Below are 19,333 nucleotides of genomic sequence, written 5' to 3'. Positions count from 1 at the left end.
TGGTTTTGGCGGTTTCGGAAATTACTCTCCGTTATTGTTTCAAATCCAAAAAAACCAAAACAACTGTTTCCACGAGGTTAATCTGAAACCACATTTCATCCGATCACTTGAACAAAGCGAGTGTGTAAACTACCTACTCTCGGCGAAGTTATTATTTCTCTCAACAACAGAATGCTAATAACTCCCAACAGATATAGCTGATCATAAGACCGCGCTAACCATGCGTGCTGGCTGTTTAACAATGAGTAAAGGAACACGTGTGAGGAGAGGGGTCCCTTCATTCGTTGGTTTCCGGACAAGACTCAGATGAAGATGTTTTTCAGCGATTCTTGTGCCAGAGACCAGTGTGTAATCTACTTTGATTGACAAAAGAGTGCTACTGGCAAGCTTGAAGAGGGTAAATTAATTGTAGATACTGATGTGAGGGTGTTGAGGGTTAAAGGGAAAAATAAAGCAAGGTTTTTGGGAATCGCCGCATTTACAAAGGTCAATTTAGTATACGAAATAACATGATTTCGAGTGCAATTTGGAGTAAATAAGCATGAGTACCTTTTTCAAAGACGACAAAATTTCACAAGCCCGTAGGGCGAGTGTAATTTGTAGTCTTTGAAAAATTTATAACTCCTTATTTAAACCAAATTACACAAGAAATCATGAAATTATTTATTTACAATTAACGCGAAAAAGACATTACAGAAAGTCTAGACAGACGAAATTTTTATAGCGCACGCGCTATTTGTACTTTGCACTCGTGTAAAACTGCACTCATGTTACATGAAAAATGCACCTGTTTTCAGCCGATCAGAGGCGCGTGATTTTTTCATGTGTATTAATACAGGGTTTACTGAAAAACTTGGTCATGCTTCCCTTTGCGATGCTAAGTTTTCACCCGTTAGGAAAAGATGTTCGAGTTTTGCCAATGTTTGCACTCTTGGCTGTCTGTAATTTTGATTTACTGAGAGTAAGTTTTACTTCAACAGCGCTGAAATGCCGTCTGGAATTAATTGAGGTATAAAGAAACACAGGCAAAGATATACAAGTAAGAAAGGTTTTGAAGATGCGCTCTGATTCTAAGAGATGAGGACACAAGTGCGACGCACTTGAACCACTAATTACTTATCTGGTTATTTTCTTCACTTGATAATAGAGCAATTTTCAGTTGAATGTCGAACGTAATCTGATGCTGCTTCAGTTTTCCTTTCCTGAACGGTCCAGAAAACTCGTACCACCCTCTCGACCAATCAGATGCAAAACTGAAACCAATCACGACTTGGTCGCCCGCGTTTTCCCGCGCTTTAGGCAGTTCGGTTGGTTTTACTTTGAGTTCTCATTGGCTCTTTGAAGTATTTTCCTTACTTCTGATTGGCCGTTGTGATTACTTTGATTTTATGTTCACAATACTCAATCGCAAAGCGCTCTAACAAAAACTTACAATGAACAATGACGTATCAATCAATCTTGCTCAATGTAATAGTCTTTTTTAATCATCATTTTTAAAAGGAACCGAATACAAATAGAACTTGGGTTCACGACTTCATAAATATTCTCACTTTAAACTTAAACTGAATGGGTACACCTTCTTTCTTTCACAAGATCGTCATCCAACAAACGAATGACAAAAGTACACAATTTGTTGTAAACTCAGCTAGCGTTTATTTTCTTTCTATTTTCATAAAGTTTACTTTTTTTCCCTTAATCGACAGTTTCTTAATTGATAACTGCTCTAATTCCTTGAGGATTTATCCAATTCAAAACCCCGTCCGCGATCCTGAAGCTGTGAAGTCCGACTTTTATCCGGGACATTTTCACAAATTTCCAAGCACTTCATCTTTGAACTGGACGATATATTTTCTCATGTTTTCCTTCCTCTTTGGCGACAAATCGCGCCGTGGTGAAGAGAAAATCACTTAGCCTTGGAAAGAGAAAGACTATAATTAAAAACGGTTGTCATTACGGACTGAGTTCACAGAGAATTACATTAAAATAGGGTTGAAACCTCCGCAAAAACGAAAAAAAGGTAGATTCCAGTCTGATTTGTCACAGCACTGAGGGTGGAAGTTCAGCAAAAAACCAACTTAATCAATCATAAGAGAGGCAAGATGATTTGGTTTGATCAACTGAGTTGGTAATGTTAATTGGCCGCCGTAAAGAGCTGCTAAAGCTGACGTTCCCTGCGTTAGCCATACATCGGAGCGAATGACTAAGGGCTAATGCTCAAAACGTCAGCCTCGGAAACTCTTCACGGAGGCCAATTTGCATTCTCGACTCGGTTGATAAAACCAAAATATCTTTTTATATTCTCCCACCGACGCAGCACCACAGTTTCTTTACAAACTCACCCTTGGTTGTAAAGGAGGCAAACTTAGTTCCGACTGTTAAAAACTTATATTACTTTCGTTGAATCTCCTGACAAAGACAAATCGGAGATATGAATTCATTCTTAAGATCACCTGTTTAAGAAAGTTCCAACTTCTGGATCTACGCTTCCGCTCTGGACCAAAGGAACAACTCTACACAAGAAAACCACAACCAAAGAACAAGTTAAACTTTGTATAGAGTTATTCTTCGGCTTACTACCGTAATTTCCGGTCGTTAACCCGCGGGTAATCTGTTGATTTTGCATTAAACGCGCGCCACTGCGGGTAATAGGGAGGTGCGGGTTATGTGACAATTTTAAAATCTAGTGGTAGTTGAATTGAAAAAAATTATCACCAACATGCGTTTCCACCTCTCAAATGAATTTTATTGTATTAAGAGTGCCGCAAAGCGGCACGAAAACATGATGCCGACTCGAGTTTATTTCACGCATAATTAGTTGCGCGACGAACAAATTGCTATCGGCACGCGTGAAAACAAAACCTTGATGGTGACAAAAATAATCCAAAGATATCCGGCGCATCAGTAACAAATTTCCATTTAACACTAGCTTGAGCTAAAGAGAATTTTCCCGTTTTAAGGGACTTGTTAAGCCCAATAGAACCGGAGATATCGATTTTTTTCAGAAATCGCCGACAGTACTTTATAATTCAAGTTCTAATACTCACCCAGCTTTTTTTCAACAAATCAATATGTCGCCGAACGATCGCTCGCACAAAATGTGACCACAAATTCGCATTCTGTCAATTATGAAACGTTGAGATTTGGGCATGGTCCGCTAGTGTTTTTACTGTATAATCTTATCAATAAAGTACATGCTAATATTGACACAGAATTGTGCACGCGTCTGAATTTCTTTGACCTTTAAACTCGACAAAGACGCTTTCAAGTTTTCGAAAGTTGGATCAGACAACTTTTAAAAGACTGAAATGTATCACCTTAATGTCACGTTTTCGCCACCAAAAAGTTGAATAACATAACGTGCGGGTTATCCACCAGTGCGGGTAATCTGTTGACTTTTTCTTTCGCCGTATGCAATAATCGGCCGGTGCGGGTAATCGGCCGTGCGGGTAAACGACCGGAAATTACGGTAGTAACACAGGGTAATTTTGTATTATCAACTGGGTTGATAACGTAAAATGGGAACCGTAAAGAGTTTCGAAACTGACGTTTGGAGCGTTAGCCCTTCGTCAAAGCCATAGACGAAGGGCTCGAAACGTCAGCTTTAAAACTCTATACGGTGGCCAATTTACGTTATCAACTCAGTTGATAACTCTAAATTACCCTGTTATACTCTTCCACCGACGTAGCACCACAGTTTCTTTAGAAACTTACCCTCTTTAGTACCAGTAACACAGCCGCACTGCAAAACTTTGACTGGCTTTTTTTCCTACGTACTCATATACCATTGTCATGTGGTTGTTCACAAATGTGGATGCCAATAACACAAGATCAACTACGCCTTTCAAAAGGTTCATCTTTTGAATACAGAATCTAACAATAGTAGCCAGCATGGCTATAGGTTTTGTATGTGCTTTACAGCATTGAATGGTGTATCCACAAAAATTAGTAATGAAGTCGCAAGAGGTTTGGGACGGAAGAACCTCCGCTGCTCATTGTGGTGATATTGTCTTTATTTTAATCAAGCCCCCCCCCCTTCAAATGAAAAACCCACACACAATGCAGGCCAATGAACTGAATATAGGCATGAGAGAACAATGAGCAAAGAAATTACATTAGCATAACAGCCTACCTTCTCTCAGCTCGACGACAAACTGATCTTGCTACATGTAACATTGCACTGCTTTTCCCTCCTGACTGAAAAACAACAACAACAACAACAACAAAAACAAAATCCTCATCGATTACTACTCTTAACATTTCAGGTAAACTAAACATGCTTTCCAATCTCAGGAACAGATCAATTAATCAATAACTGACTTGGCAGCTATTATTATTTTACTTGATATGAACAATTATTTACTGTTTGCTAAGTTTCTTCTGCCTTTCATCAGGCTTCCTTGACAACATGTCAGCACCTATTCATACTTCTGGGTGGAGAGAGGCATTTTAAGAATGAAGTGTTTTGCCCAAGAACACAACTCTACACCCAAGGCCCGGGGCACTTCTCCAACCACATCTCCCATCTGCTACCAATGAGCATGTTCAAGTTTTCCATGTACATATTACCAAACATAAGCGAGCTATGTTCCTTAAATTAAACTTAAGTTGATTCTAGCCACTCAGTAAAATCAGATTGACACTCACTGGTAAAATAAAATTTCTGAGTGAAGGAAGTTGCATATGATAGGAATCTATCCATTCTTCCAGAGTTTTCACATTCTCCTGGTTAAATTTAGTTTTTTCTGAAAAATCAAAACAAAGAAATAATTCTTTTTATTTTAAAGTTAACATACAGCTTGCAGAAGGTTGCAAATGGAGCCAAAATGAACATTTTTGACAGCAACATTGTGTGTAAGCTAATTTTTGTGTAATGGGCCTATATTTTTGAGCAATTACACCACTGAAAAACAAGTCACAGCTATATCTGAAACATCAATGAAAATAACAGAATTACAAAATACTCAAAAGAACAAGAGAAAAGCCAAACAAGGAAGTGGGAACCTCACCTAGTGAAAACAAAATTAAAGCCTACTATTCTTCATCTTTGTCTCAATTTGTACAACTGCGTGATTAAGAATTCTCAGAAGTTATAGTATCATGACCTAATGAGCCAAATATATTACTTTTTGGCCCTCCGATTCAGTCAATAAGTATACTTTATTTTAGGTTTATGTCACAGTCAATTTGCAAAAAAGTGGTTGCCCTCCACCGATTTTTCCTCAACTTGTTTTAAAAAAAATGAAATTTGGCCATTACAGCTGTCCATTTCAAGGTCCCTATGATAACCTAGGAGCATCAGGCTGATTTAACAAATCTTCTATGTCATATGATTAATATATTGTGTTTCTCTTACCTATTTTCCTTTCAGATGAAGATTGTCGAGGTGTTGCAATATTTGAACCAATGTCCTGCAGAATGCACTGAATCTGTAGAGGTTTCAAAATTGGCAGTGTTTCTGTGAAATGCAAGTAAGGGGTTGTTACACACAAGAGGGGTCAAAGGGTGAAAGGGTCAAAGGGTTAAATCAGAATAAACTACAGGTCAATCCCATTAACATATTAATTGTCTGCAAAGCAAATAAAGTCATTACCTGCTCGAGTTTTTCTACAACATCTTTATGCCCTGCTTCTTCACAGAATTCACTTGCTAGTCTACGACATAATAAAGCCAATAAACTTGATTGTTATCCAACTGCATTAAATAGAGTAGGTATAAATAACATATGAGTCGCGTACAAATATCCCTTGATACTGAACAGTTGGTTATTTTGTACTGTGAAAAAAAACCTGTCATAATAGTAATATCCTTTACTTAAACATGATAGGGTTTAAAGCTCAAAGCTTTTGGGGTTGTGTGAAAATAATCATAACATGAAACTACATTAAAATAGGGTTAACATTACTTACAAAACACAACTACCATGGTAAAAATTTAAAAAATGTTCAATAAGTTTCTAAAAAGAGAAATATTAAATGAGTTCACATATTTACATCTGAATAAATTGACTACAGCAATTAAGGCATAGAATATTTAGAAGCATTTAACATCACGGTAAAGCCTGGGTAACAACTGGACAGACTTTGCATTAAAATCAAGTTCCTTAAAATATTTCACCAATCTGCTGGGCATGCTAGGCTTCTCTATCTGCTTTGCTTTTCCTACCTCATATGAAATGCATATCAAATGAACCAGTTGGATATTAAATAACTTATTAGTCGTTTTAGTGTGCAGTATAAATAGTATTTTAACTCATTGTTGGTATTTTCACTCACCCATCAAAACATGGCACAACTTGTAAAAATACTCAGCAATACTGCACACCAAAATGTCTAATAAGAAATATATATTTTTTAATTAGCCATACAAAAAGCAGAAATGTCTGAGGAATCCCCTCATTGAAATTATACCTATCCTTTCATTCATATCCAATAAAGCTTCAAATAATATAATGTGTAAAACATACTATGTACAGAGTAAAAAGCAGGTGTTCAAATGTATTACCCAATGAAAGAATTTAATTCATCATTTTCTCCTAATGCCTCAAACAGTTGGTCAGTTTTTGCACGACGCTCTCCACCATATGTACTTGTGTAACCTGATAAATCAATATTCCCATTGAAAAAATAATAACTTTTAGTAAAGATTAGGTGTTAGCCCAATAGATTTGCTCAGGTTTGCTTTGACACTTTACAGACCTTTATGAATTAATTTTGCAATGAGGGAACCCAAAGGTTGCACAGATTACAGTTTTATGGTAATGGTCCTGAGGTCAATTCTAATGTTTAAAGATTTAAAAAATTTAGGCACCTTGGGACATATTTTGAGGAGCACTTTGTAACCAATTGTAAGCAATCAATTCTTTGTTTACAGCTTGACATCAGTATGCATATTCTTCATAGTGCTCTCTATATGTTTCCTTTTGTACAAGACAAGGAGAATTTATTAAAAAACCAAGAGTTTCTTTAGTTGGTGATCATTCCCTTTATTCTCTAAACCTTTAAGTTGGATTCAGCAGCAATATGGTAAGGAGAAATCAAATGCTTGAGGGTTAAATGTGCCTATCACCCCAAATCCACCTATCCCATAATCTTTGCTGACAAATGGTTATGTAAGAGTGAATAACCATGAAAAGGTGGATGACAAACCAGGGCTCAAGTCCAAGACCTCTCCATCTACACTCTTGTGCATTAATCACTGGGTTACAGCTAGCCTGCGATATGGTGTTCTCATTGGAATAAAAAGAATGCCTGATCACAGGTGAGGCCAAAGCATCTTCCTCAATATAGCCATACTCTAAGAGCAGATCATAAACATGGCCAAACAGGAATTAAGATGCACATATCATTCTTGATGAGAAAAATAAATGATAGCATAGTGGACTCAGTGCATTGTGCCTTATATTAAGCAGGTGCATTTCATCACAGGTTTAAAGCATGTTGTGATATGTTCTGGTGTAATATGCTCTACCCATGAGTTCAAATTAAGTATGGGAAAATTACCGTAATTATTTTGGTGTATGTTCAATTACCTGTATCTCCAGTTCTGGTATATATCTTTGGTCCTACAGGGCTGCCATAAAAACGAAGAGGTTGTAGCTTACAATGATGATGTGAACCTTACAAAATTTTGTAATAATGTACACTATTTCAGGTCAAAAGATCAAACGGCCCAAACATTTCATATGATGCACAGTCGTGGTGCTCTTAAGTGTGAAAGTGAATTTTTTTTTCGCCAAAGAATACAACATAGTGATCCTTCCAGGACTTAAGCTTGGAAATTAAAATCCAACTCGTCAATCTCCTAATGCGATATCTTAGACCACCGACCATCTCGAGTTTTGTCAGCCTACGAGAACTAGTCGCACGGCAAAGGTCGTACTAAGATCAATCACCTTTATGATAAAATCATTAATGGAATAAATTGATTTTAGCATACTACCTCGATGAGCTCCATCTTGCAATAAAACTTGTAAGTAAAATACTGCGCATTTTTCTCAGCTGGAATGTAAAAGATGAGGGGCAGAGAAGGCGCTTACAGGTGAGAAGAGCCGCCATCTTTGATTAAGGTAAGGACTTTAAATAAGTATCATCATTTGTAATCTAGTACCCAGATCACTTCAGCATGCAGTATGAGTAACAGACTTCAACTGCGCTTTAAGTGACGTAGCCAGCCAATAGGCCCGTGCACCTGGTCTACATTCTTATTCCTGCCTATTTTACTTTTATAATGTGACCCTCGCAAATGTTAAAAAAAATTGAACTTTCTTAGGGAACAAACCTAAAACAAATTGAAAAGGCTACACCCCTGCTTTGGTATTCCATAGGAATATGGTTATTGCTAAAGAGAAAGATGAAAGTTCCCATGTCCAAACTATAACACCTAAAAATATTATAACTCAAACAGAAGCCAATAGGTTTGAACCTTCTGCCCCAGTGTCTTGCAACCAAGGAAAAAAAAACAACACTTCCTTCTCCACCAGCTAAATTTTATTGTAAGCTTTGCAGATCTGTCAAAATAACAATGGAATATAGTTTTCTTAGTTGGTAATTCCATTGGAATATCTTCAGTATTTTCCTCTTTTTCTTTGGAGAGAGTGGGGGAATCATAGAGGCTAAGAGTGACTACTTTTTATTTTCTCCTTACAATGTATAATGTACAATGACTCTCACATTAAGGTCACAAGATAAAGGAAATGATCACCAACTAAAGAAGCCCTTCATTGTTGAACAAATTCCCACTTGTTGTAGAGAACAGTATGGAGAATATTCATACTGATGTTGGGGTGTAAAGGGCTAAAACATGTCTAGACTTTGATGTGAATGGGATCTAAGAGGCATGAAGAAGGGCTTGCATGGTACTTTATCCTGAAACTTTGTCTTGCAATACTTTAGGGTTTGAAGAAGATAAGTTTGTTGCTCATGGGGAATTCACAAATGAGAACTCAACTGTGCACAATAACTCATTTAATAAAAATCAGTACATTAAATTTTCCTTGCAAAATATCATTTACTCATAAATATGCTTTGACTTTAAGGTGTTTAAATGATTACTTACATTTTGCTTACAGCAGTCAATGATCAAAAATGTCTGGTTCCAAATTTCGCTATTTTCAATATCATATAACTCTTTATAACTATAGAGTCCGACATATTTAATGAGTGGTTTTCATTTTAATACAAAGACCAGTATGTGGTAATAGATTGCCAGAAGTTTAAAAGTGACAAATCTTAAATTACGAGTGTAAAATATCAAGCAACAAGATTACAAACTTTCATCCCTAATCTTCTGTCACTACATCACAAATCTGGTAAACCTTCATTAACCTGAATTTCTCCTTACAATATTAATACAATGTTGACTAGATAAGTGATGAAAATAAAGTAAAATATTAATTTGGAGTATAGTTCGTTGATCCGATACTAAATTCTCTGAACTAACACAATTAGAATTGTATGGTTGAGAGTAAGGAGAATTTCAAATTTAATCTGGGAGTTAAAGACTTAACTGGTTCTTACTTATGATCTATTGAAGGACAGACCCAAATACGATGTCGCCATTAACAACATTTTGCTGTTTTATCATATCTAGGATAAAAAAAATTTACATGTTGCTGTGGGTCTGTACAGTAACAGAACACAGAAGATGTCAGAATGTGGTGAGTACATCAGTGACACACTTGCCTGTGACTTATGTGCTATGTTTGTGTACTTACCACATTTTGACGTCATCTGTGATCTACTACTGAACAGACGGCAATATGGAATCAGTTTAAATTTTTTCTGTACTTCAAAATAATGTTACACTGAGTCATTACAGACCTTTATAAATGCTGTCACATCATACTCCAAATAAGTGGGAACAATTTAGCAACAACTGTCTACCATATTTTCTTACACATTTTTCATTCAACCTAAAGTAAGACATATGACCTTAATTTATGAATAATCAATAAATACTGTTAACCAAAGAGGATTATGGAGCTAACTTGCAGCAGAAGAGTAAAAATGATGGCCTGCCCTTCAGGCTTCAGCATGAGCGTTACTTTACCCACAGAAATAACAAGCTGTGAGAAACACAAACCAGCAAGAGGCCTTGGCAAACCCCTTACCAACTTGTCTCAAATCTTCCTGTGGGCTGAGACACCAGCATCCTGCTGCACTAATAATGATGGCCTGCTCATAGTTTATGAAAATGTAGGCTCAAGAATAACAACATTTGCTACAAAATATTCATTTACAGCACTGTACATTAAAAAAGATGAAAAATACCAATTTAATGTTTGAGAAAGCACAATGATAGAAAATTAATGACAAAGGTAATCCTCTTTGGCCACAAAATAAATAGAACACATTTCTAAAATTTTATCAACAGTTATCCCTAACTCATCAAACAATCCCTGATGTTGGTGTTAAGAATAGAGCATTAAATGTGGACAAACACTGCACATTGAATGAACTTGGTTTAAGATACCACTTCACAAAACTGGAAAGTGGTAGTCACAATCCTTGCCTGAAGACAACTCAGTGAATAATTTGAAATAAGTTTTCTTTTTTCCATTATTCTCTGAACCCTGGGTATGGCAGCTGAACCAAAAAGAAATTCAAAACTACTGAAAAATACTCGCAAACATTAACATGACAACCCAAAACTAAATGGGGTAAGTCTCATCGGTGAGGGGTGGGGGGAGGTTGGGGATATAAACAGTTAATTTGATTTTATCAACTGAGTTGATGTTGTAAACTGGGCTCTGTAAACAGTTTTTAAGCAGATGTTTTTGATTGAATAGAGGAAATGTGGGTTGTATGAGGTGTCTATGCAGGAAAATTGAACTTTGGTATTCAGAGGAACAAGGTAACTTAAAAACACAAGAATGAATTATTTGAATGAAAAGCATTTGTAGATAGAATTGTGACAGTGGACAGGTAGTGTACAATGTATGCTACTGTTGTTGATGTTTATGTTGAGGTTTGGGAAATTTTGTGTTTTTGTTGGTGGCTACAAAGGTAGGGATTACATTCAATGTGTTCCCTATTCTTTGTAAATACCTGTTAAAAATATTTAACATATGAAAATTTCTTCTCTTGTTTAAGTCAAATAATCATAGCAGGGTAAGTGAGAACTTAGTACCTCCCTGTACTGATCAAAAATGAATTTACTACTCATAAATTCTCTCCTTTTATTGCGTGGCATCATTTTGGTCCTTTAGATGCCTGATGTGTATGTTCCCTCTGAAGGTCTTTCTTGGTGAGCTTCAAACTAAGAGACTGGTAAAAAGTTAAAAAGTATGCATTAGATTTTGGCCTAGTGTTAACCCTTTATCTCCTGAAATCTGATTGCTAATTCTCCCCTGTAGCTGCTACACATTTCCTTGTAGATTATATGTGAGAATTTGGTGTTAGATCAAGACAGCAACCTCTACCTGATAAGTTTGAGTATTCTCATTATCTCTTTGCTGGATAAGGTATGGATATTGTGGGGAGAGGTTGCATGTTAATCACTTCTGGGAGTTAAAGGGTTAAGTACCAGGTTGTTTGTATACCATGTCAGTCTTTTCCATCCATCCTCAATCATCCTGGTTCCCTTTTGCTTTATTTTGGTGTTTCTCTAGTCAGAGCAATTCCCAATTGAATGTGAAAAGAAACTACTTTTGATTTGCTTTTCTTTGCTTTATGATTGGTCCAGAAAATTTGCACCACATTAACAACCAATCAGATTCAAGACTAAACCCAATTGCAACTTGGTCACAGCACAGGACAACCAAGCTCCTTTAGCTTTGTGTATGAGTGGTGTAACTGTGGCTTAATAAGTCTTTGTAATTACATGTGATTTCTGATCTTGGTTCTTTTAAAGCATTTTAAGTAAAATATTGGAGGTGATGCCAAGTAAACAATAATGCTAATTCCAGTTATTATCTAAAATGATCAAAACAACAAATTAAAACAGTTAATATATCAGAGTTACTCCTCATACTCTTTGTATTGTGTCTTCACTTGCAGGTAAGTTGCCAAGTTAAAAAAAGGATTGTAAAATTACAGGTGTACAAAATTAACTGGTCTTTCAGTTGCCTTACCACTGGTATCAGGGAATCTTCTTGCATTAAGTTCTTTGGTAAGTTCCTGAGCCTTTGGTTTGTCTCAAAGAGCCTGTTGACAGTTATTTACTGATCACCAAAAGAGACCAGACAACAAGGAAACTAACCACTACACTAGCTTTGAAATCTTTATTTTGAATAGTCATCTTTATCATGAAACCTGTTTGCAGGTTCTGTTTTATGCAAAAAAAGATCTTTTGCATTGCGGTGTTAAACTTAGATTCAATTTAGATTATGTACAAATTATATGCATGAATCAGTTTTCAATGGCCAATAAAACACAGAAACATCCACTTTTCATCTCCCCTTGCATCATGCAGCAACATGGTTTTTCATCTTACCCTGGACAACGCTGAAGATCTCTAGGCGTAAGTGCTGATTTCATCATTGCCAGAGTAGTTCTGAAGAGCACTTTTGGTCCTAAAGGAAAGAATAAAATAGAATACAGTTTTCACTTTAATTCTTCTCAAATTAAATTTGACTACCTTAACTAAATAATGAAAAAAAATGCCAAGCTATGACAACTCCATATTCAATCCAAATATCAATTAAGCTGAGAAATTCACCCTTGTTTCCATTGAAAAAGAATTGTGAATGCAGACCTACACACATGAACTGATCGTTACAGTAAACTAAATCTTGCCTACCCTCATTTCAATCATGAAACTGAGGATGGGAGGACCTTTAGCTTATCTGCGACAAGATTGTGGAACCAACTACACATTAACCAAAAGACAAAGGCAACAACAGTTGCTTCTTTCAGAGAGGCCCTTGACAAATATTTTTTAACAAGCTATGATGAAGTAGAACATTTCAGTCCAAATGCGATTTAACCTGACCCAAGTGGCATATTTCATTTTATCTAGTTTTTAGCTTATAGTCTTATAGACCTGTCAACCAGTTTTATTATCCTCAAATACATTTAATTCTAATTATTGTACTTTTAGGATTGAGGGCCACTACTATATCAGTTGAATTACAGTTGTGTGTTACCCTCCTTAAATTAAGTTTGTTTTAGCTGTTTGTTTGAATTCTGTGTTACTAAATTTATTGAAATGCATACATTCCTGCATTAAAAGTACTCCACATCCCAACATGGACATGGAGCCCACCTCCCTTATCATCAAGCAAAATGAAACAATAAGGACATAATCAAATCATATAGCCAAAGGCCCTCACTTCATCAATCTCATCTGTAAACCAGTTAATTCAAAAGAAAGCTAACAAGTGAAACAAAACTCAGAGATCGAGAACACAAACCTTCACAAAAAAACATGTCCCATACTCGAAGTACAGTGGCAAATGGGAGGTTCCTGGAAAATAATTCAAATATAGATTGAACAGACCTTGGACTAAGAAGACTCCCTTTTAACTTCCAGAGGTGATTAACATGCAACTTCTCCCTATAATTCTCATACCTTATCCATCAAACAGGTATGGGAATACTCAAACTTATCAGGTAGAAGTTGTTATCTTGACTTAACAACAAATTCTTATACCTAATTTACAAGGAAATCTGTAGCAGCTACAGGAGAGAACGAACAATCAGATCTTGAGAGTTAACGACTCTCACCTAGCCAAGAGACACATAAACCATTCTGTCATGTACATCAAAGGGTCTATGTGGTGTTTTTCCTGAAAGATAAAAAATGTGTGTGCATGGTTAGGATTTTGTAATAAGCACAATCAATAAATAAAGCAAACATAGTATCTTCTGAAGCTTGGCATGTTCTTTTTGGCTTTTCTATTCTTTTAACAAATAGAACTTGGTCAAAGTCACATCCAAAGATGATGAGTTCCTTCCTTTCACTCACATTATTTCTGGCCTACGTATAATTCATGCTTAAAAATATTGAATGTGACAAATTGTCATTAATGTGACAAATTGTCATTAATATAACAAATTGAATGTAAAATACCTACCATATGTTTCGCAATATGAGGTGCAGTTTTTTCCAACAGACCACCAAAGATGGCCCCGTCCAATTTAACAGCTTCCTGCATTTCAGTGAAAATAACTATTTAGATGTTGTTGGAGCAATTTCAATTGAGAGCTGAAAGTAATCCTAGATTGCATTGATTTTTCCTAACTTTCCTTTGTGATAGGTCTGGATAACACTTACACCCCCCTTCCCCTCTCCTTTTGATCAAGTAGATAAAAAACCTTATCATGTGCTTTATGCAGTTTGCTTATTTTCAATTTGAGTTCTCATTAGCTCCTTAGGATGTCTCCCTTTTCACTGAAAGCCTTTAACTCAAAAGTCAATTGATGATATTTTAAAGTGATTTGTTTTGACTTACTAATTTGGGCTTGTAGTATCCAGGAATGTAGCTTTCACAAATTTTAACCAAACACCAGAAGGCTTCCTGTAGGGTAGAGGTGAGAGGTTAAGTTTCATAGGTCAAAATGTTAACAAAAGTTTAAATGATCACCAACTAAAGAAACTATTGATTGTTAGAAAATTCCCACAAGACTCCTGCCTCAATTTTTTACTTAACCCATTTTATAAAATTAATATAGTAACTAAATGCAGAATTGTTTAAACTCATGGCTCACCTCTGCTGTCATGTGCATTAAAAGCACTGCTGCAACTGGAGCCATTGCCTGTGCAAAACACAGCAGATGAATAATTCATCAGGTTTAAAAATCATGCTTAAATTTCACCACAGGAAGTTGAAAAAAAAACAAGACTATTAATTCTACCTGACAGTATCCTGTCTCTGTGTCATATTCTGCATAAGCTTTCAAGATGTCGAATAAATCCTTTTGCCCCAACCCATCCTTTTCACAAAACATCTCATGAAATGGGAAGGTTCTGCTTAGATCTTTAGTAATCACATCCTGCCATTGTGAGGATTCTTTCATAACTAGTTCCTAGAATAAGTCAAAATATTTTAATTCTCATATCTAATTTGACCATTTCATAAACAAACTTTTATTGCAAGATAGCATGATTTCTACACTGTGCTGCCCTACAGATAATCCTAACAAATAGAAATGGTGTGATTGATGACCAATTTTTTGAAGCCATCTGGACCAGTAAGAGAGAATTTACAAACAAATACCTGTATATACAAAAATATAAGATTCTACAAGAATGCTGTTTGTTAGTTATGAGAGTTTGCAACTCATTCATTTATCTGAATACAAATTTTTTACAAGATATTTGACATCTGAGTTTCATGTAAACACTTCTACCTTCTGACACATTTGCCTTCTTAACAATACCCAAACACTCTAATTGGTGCAAGTCTGTACTCAAGCTAAGTGGCTTCATCCCAGCTTCCATGGCATGAAGCAACTTAGACTATTGTTACTCTCTCCTAAATTGGATGCCAGTCCATCACATGGTCACCCCTAGCATTTCATCAGGCTTCCCTGATAATTTGCAAGTATCCATTTATACTCCTGAGTGGAGAGAGGCATTGTTAAATTTAAGTGTTTTGCCCAAGAATACAACACAATGACCAAGCAAGGTCTTAAACTATAACCTCTATACCCAGAGTCCAGCACACTAACCATCTGGCCACTACAAGCTTCAAAGCCATCTTTAATTACAAAAAGGTGGCTTATAAAGTTCTACTAGAAAGCAACATTTAAATTAAAAAATAGAGAGACTAAAATATATATGGCAGTTTCCTTCCAACATACTTGGAACCTTCCTTCATTTTCCTTCTTTAGATCGGCACTGCCTGATAAGTGCTGCCAAGCCCTCCCACGAACTGACGAAGGAATACCTTTGCGGCATCTTTCCTTCACCTAGTTGCATGATTATAAAGTACATCAAAGTAAACTCAGCTTCGTGCTCCTAATCATTTTCTTGAAAAAACCAAAAAACCTGACAATTTCTCAATATCTTATGTCTTGTGAAGAGACTTGTTGGAAATTAAATTTGAAATTTCAAAACAAATACACAAATGTGCATGTGTTTTATTTTGAAATCATGCATATTATTTCAAACCAAATTGCACTCCCCTCAGTTCAAACTGACCTTTGAGGACTTTTTGGTCATCCATTTATCCCAGTCATCAAACATGTGCACCCATTTCAACTCTCGTTGTCTTATAACTTCAATGGGTAAACTAGTTTTGCTGTTTCTGAAAAAGAAAAGGTGGATTACACATCACATTAAAAAATGATGTAACAAAGCACTTCCATATTCTCTTTAAAGGTACATCTTTTCTTTCCTTGTGCCAGCTAGAATTTTATTTTTGGCCACTATTTTGGGAAGAAAAGGTGGGATAAACATCACATAAAAAATTATGTAATATGGCACTTCCATCTCCTCTTCATGTTTCCTTTTTTACCTTTCTTCATGACAGCCAAAATCTTATTTTGGTGACCATTTTGTGGTTTTAGGTTGCCAACTTTAAAAAAAAATAGGCATGCATAGCATGCAAGAGTTATTTTTTCGGCTGGGCAAGTTATAATGGGGCACTTTGTGTACATAATGTTTTCATTTTTGTAACAGAAAAAGAACATTACTTTCAAATGGATGAAAATATCGCATTACTTCACCTTTAGAGAAAGAAAGAAAAACCTAATTTATCTGAACTTGCAAAGGTATTTTGTGGTCTATTGTCGCTATTGTCTTAATACTTCCAAGCAAAAACAAAATGAATCAGTGCCACACTTAATGTTGTCTCCTTCCCAACTGTTGTTTGGTCTCATCGCACAATGCCATCTATTCCCCACTGGAGAGAGAGCGCATTGCTTGATAAGACCAAACAACGGTTGCAAAAGGGAGTATGTTTTCTACCCTTCCTCTAACAGAGAGAAAATAAATTTATTTGTCTACAGTTAGTTGCCTCAAAAATATAATTCCATGTAATTTTATTAAGAAAAGCAAACTGAAACTCTGTTGTATCTCCAATAGACCTTAACCAAAGATATATTGTGATCTTGAATAAGTGAAGTTACATTGAATACGACAAAAGGATAATATTTCAAAGAGGGCTCCTTGATTGGTTGCTGCCTATCTGGACTATACCCTCTATGTGTGAAATACATGATAAAATGCAGGTTTTTTATGAGGAATTAACATGTTATTGGATTAAGTCCAAGAAAGCTGAAAGCCAATTTTATTTTTAGAAAAACTCAAAGCACGGGAGAATTGAGTGGAAAATTCACTATTAGTAGTATTTGGTTTCATGAGGATTTTTTTCAGTAGGGTTAGACAAAGTGGTTAGGATACGTGATTAAATGCAGGTTGTTCACGAGGAAATGACACATAATGGAGAGAAGTCTTATTTGGCAAAATTGAATTTGATTGATGGAATACAGTTCAGGCATGTGAAGAATTGCCTAATGTTTATGTAATGCAATGATTGGGTATGTTCAGATTGGACTTTGGAAGTTGTTTTCTTGGTACGTGATGGAATGTAAGCTGTTTGGAGGGCGAGTTGTGAGTAAAGGAATGGAAAAAACATGTTTTAACTTAAAAATGGTACAAAAAGGTTAAATGCGAACCTTTCATACCCCAATAATTCTCGACATCGAATAACAACACTCTCATGTAGGCCACAAACCATTATACTCATCAAATGAGCCAAAATGTATGGATAATGTCATTCTTTGTGCATAGCCCCCTGATTCCATTCCATTTCCGAGAAAACAATACCCAAACACTCTAATTGGTGCAAGATATCCAAGTGCTGTGATATGATTGGTGCCAGATACATACCCTTGATGCAGTGATTGGTGCAAGATATCCAAATGCTGTGATATGATTAGTGTGAGATACATACCCTAATGCAGTGATCCAATTGGTGCAAGCAACATACCACTCTACATGCTAACATAGCTTAGAGCTTAGGCAAATATGTAAAAGGCACAGTCTTGGTTTAAAAAGCTCCCACCGTTATCTAACTTAATTTTAATTAACAAAATCTTTATTACAGCCGTATAATTTCGATTGTGTCCCTACTCACCCCCCCCCCCTGCTCTAAATGCCCCCTGACTTATTTTGAATATTCGTACGTTTAACAAGATTGCAGTCGACTGACAGAAATCACCATACAAAAGAGCTATTACACACTTACCAAGCCTTACGTTCCACCCATGTAAGCTCTTTCGACTGCAGAAAGTTATTTTGAACTACATCAACATAAATTAAACACAGGTAGACTTACGAGGCTTGTTTGTGATCTCCGACAAAACCGTACCGGTCGACAGATGGACCTGCAGTTAAATTCTCGTCTGGATTGATAGGCGTAAAACCATTCAGCTGAATATTTTGTGGTTCATAATATTCCATTATTCCAACGAAGAAATACAGGAACAAAGTCCATTACAATTGCAATAATGTTACCGTCATTCGTGCCAAGTCATTTCCTCCGTGAGGTTCACCAGACGCTACACAAAGGTGCAAAATTTTGAAGCATATGTATCGGGCGAACGCCTTATCAGTAGATATCAATGTAGACTACACTTCGTTTTTGCGAAGAACAAAAAAGACTCAAACAGGAAAAACTTCCTTTTCAGTCGGAAGTCATTTCGAAATTCAAGAAATTTAAAAATAATATTGATTTTGAGGCTGTCCCCTTTGTCGGATACCGCATACCGAAAATACTACGATCGCAGAGCGGGCTCAGCTGAGAAGCAGAACAGTGGGTGATCAGTACTAAAATTCTCCTTAAAGTTTTAAACAAAGTCTTGTAGACAGATGATGATAAAACACAAAACACAGGACGAAAAAAAATTTTTTTCAGGTAAGAGAAGACCTGGCGCTTTCGCAGCTGAAGAGTTTTCTCCGATCAAGTGGTAGTGTAACGGGTAAACGAAAAGCCCGAAGAAGGAAGGAGTTGTTATGTAACAGTCTACAAGTTGTACAAGTATTCAATCAACGTTGCGCAATAGGCTTCTGCACATACTTGCAGCACTTGCAAGACGATTTATCCACGTATCTGGAGATTTGAAATCACCGTAAGAATTCAATGGTGGTTTGGCTGAAATAGTTAATCTATTTTACCTTAACTGCATGCATCTTCCTTGACTGTTACATAAATCGATAAATAGCAAACCCTATCTGATAAGTCCACTGCAAACCCTATCTGATAAGTCCCCTTTGTATTCCATAGGTGCCCTCTATAAAAAAACAAACAAACAAACAAACAACAACAACAACAGCGATAACAACAACGACAGGTGTAAGTAGTGCGTGAGGGATGTGGAGGGGCGAGATGTTGAGGGGCATGAGCAAGAGTGAACAGGGCGAGAGCAACGCCCTCAGCAGATTGCTG

General features: G+C 36.3%; 2 protein-coding genes across 3 annotated transcripts; both read right to left on the bottom strand.

Annotated features, from left to right (window-relative positions):
* Nucleotides 1-1,466: 1,466 nt before the first annotated feature.
* On the bottom strand, nt 1,467-8,060 carry LOC131776045 (corrinoid adenosyltransferase MMAB). The gene is made up of 9 exons (XM_059092187.2): nt 7,939-8,060; nt 7,529-7,569; nt 6,502-6,595; nt 5,591-5,651; nt 5,354-5,426; nt 4,645-4,742; nt 4,130-4,194; nt 2,451-2,510; nt 1,467-1,912 (listed from the first exon to the last, which is right to left on the bottom strand). Exons 1-9 carry the CDS (start codon nt 8,052-8,054, stop codon nt 1,825-1,827), a joined length of 696 nt encoding a protein of 231 aa, XP_058948170.2. The 5' UTR covers nt 8,055-8,060; the 3' UTR covers nt 1,467-1,824.
* Nucleotides 8,061-8,930: 870 nt separating this feature from the next.
* On the bottom strand, nt 8,931-18,593 carry LOC131776063 (TBC1 domain family member 10A-like). 2 transcript variants are annotated; one of them, XM_059092203.2, is made up of 12 exons: nt 18,224-18,593; nt 16,084-16,189; nt 15,744-15,851; nt 14,796-14,966; nt 14,649-14,696; nt 14,393-14,458; nt 14,015-14,089; nt 13,665-13,726; nt 13,352-13,404; nt 12,433-12,511; nt 12,071-12,143; nt 8,932-11,264 (listed from the first exon to the last, which is right to left on the bottom strand). In XM_059092203.2, the coding sequence occupies exons 1-12, from the start codon at nt 18,346-18,348 to the stop codon at nt 11,190-11,192; spliced, it is 1,041 nt and encodes a 346-aa protein (XP_058948186.1). In that variant the 5' UTR covers nt 18,349-18,593; the 3' UTR covers nt 8,932-11,189. The 2 variants fall into 2 exon arrangements, with proteins under 2 accessions (XP_058948187.1, XP_058948186.1); XM_059092204.2 differs by lacking the exon at nt 12,071-12,143 and having other exon boundaries at nt 8,931-11,264.
* Nucleotides 18,594-19,333: the final 740 nt, after the last annotated feature.

This window comes from Pocillopora verrucosa, chromosome 2 (genome assembly GCF_036669915.1).
Source record: "Pocillopora verrucosa isolate sample1 chromosome 2, ASM3666991v2, whole genome shotgun sequence".
NCBI lineage: Eukaryota > Metazoa > Cnidaria > Anthozoa > Scleractinia > Pocilloporidae > Pocillopora > Pocillopora verrucosa.
Note: the sequence above shows the minus strand (reverse complement) of the source record. Positions and strands in the feature narration are given on the sequence as shown.

Bases quoted from the DNA above. Each gene is read 5' to 3' on its own strand.
- LOC131776045 (XM_059092187.2), bottom strand. From the start codon at position 8,054: ATGGCGGCTCTTCTCACCTGTAAGCGCCTTCTCTGCCCCTCATCTTTT. The intron at 7,570-7,938 runs GTAGTATGCTAA...TTTTTATGGCAG, and splicing joins GCAAGATGGAGCTCATCGAG to CCCTGTAGGACCAAAGATAT. The intron at 6,596-7,528 runs GTAATTGAACAT...TTGATTTATCAG, and splicing joins TACCAGAACTGGAGATACAG to GTTACACAAGTACATATGGT.
- LOC131776063 (XM_059092203.2), bottom strand. From the start codon at position 18,348: ATGGAATATTATGAACCACAAAATATTCAGCTGAATGGTTTTACGCCT. The intron at 13,727-14,014 runs GTAGGTATTTTA...TTTATCTTTCAG, and splicing joins CTCATATTGCGAAACATATG to GAAAAACACCACATAGACCC. The intron at 11,265-12,070 runs GTAAGGCAACTG...ACTTTTTACCAG, and splicing joins AAGATTCCCTGATACCAGTG to TCTCTTAGTTTGAAGCTCAC.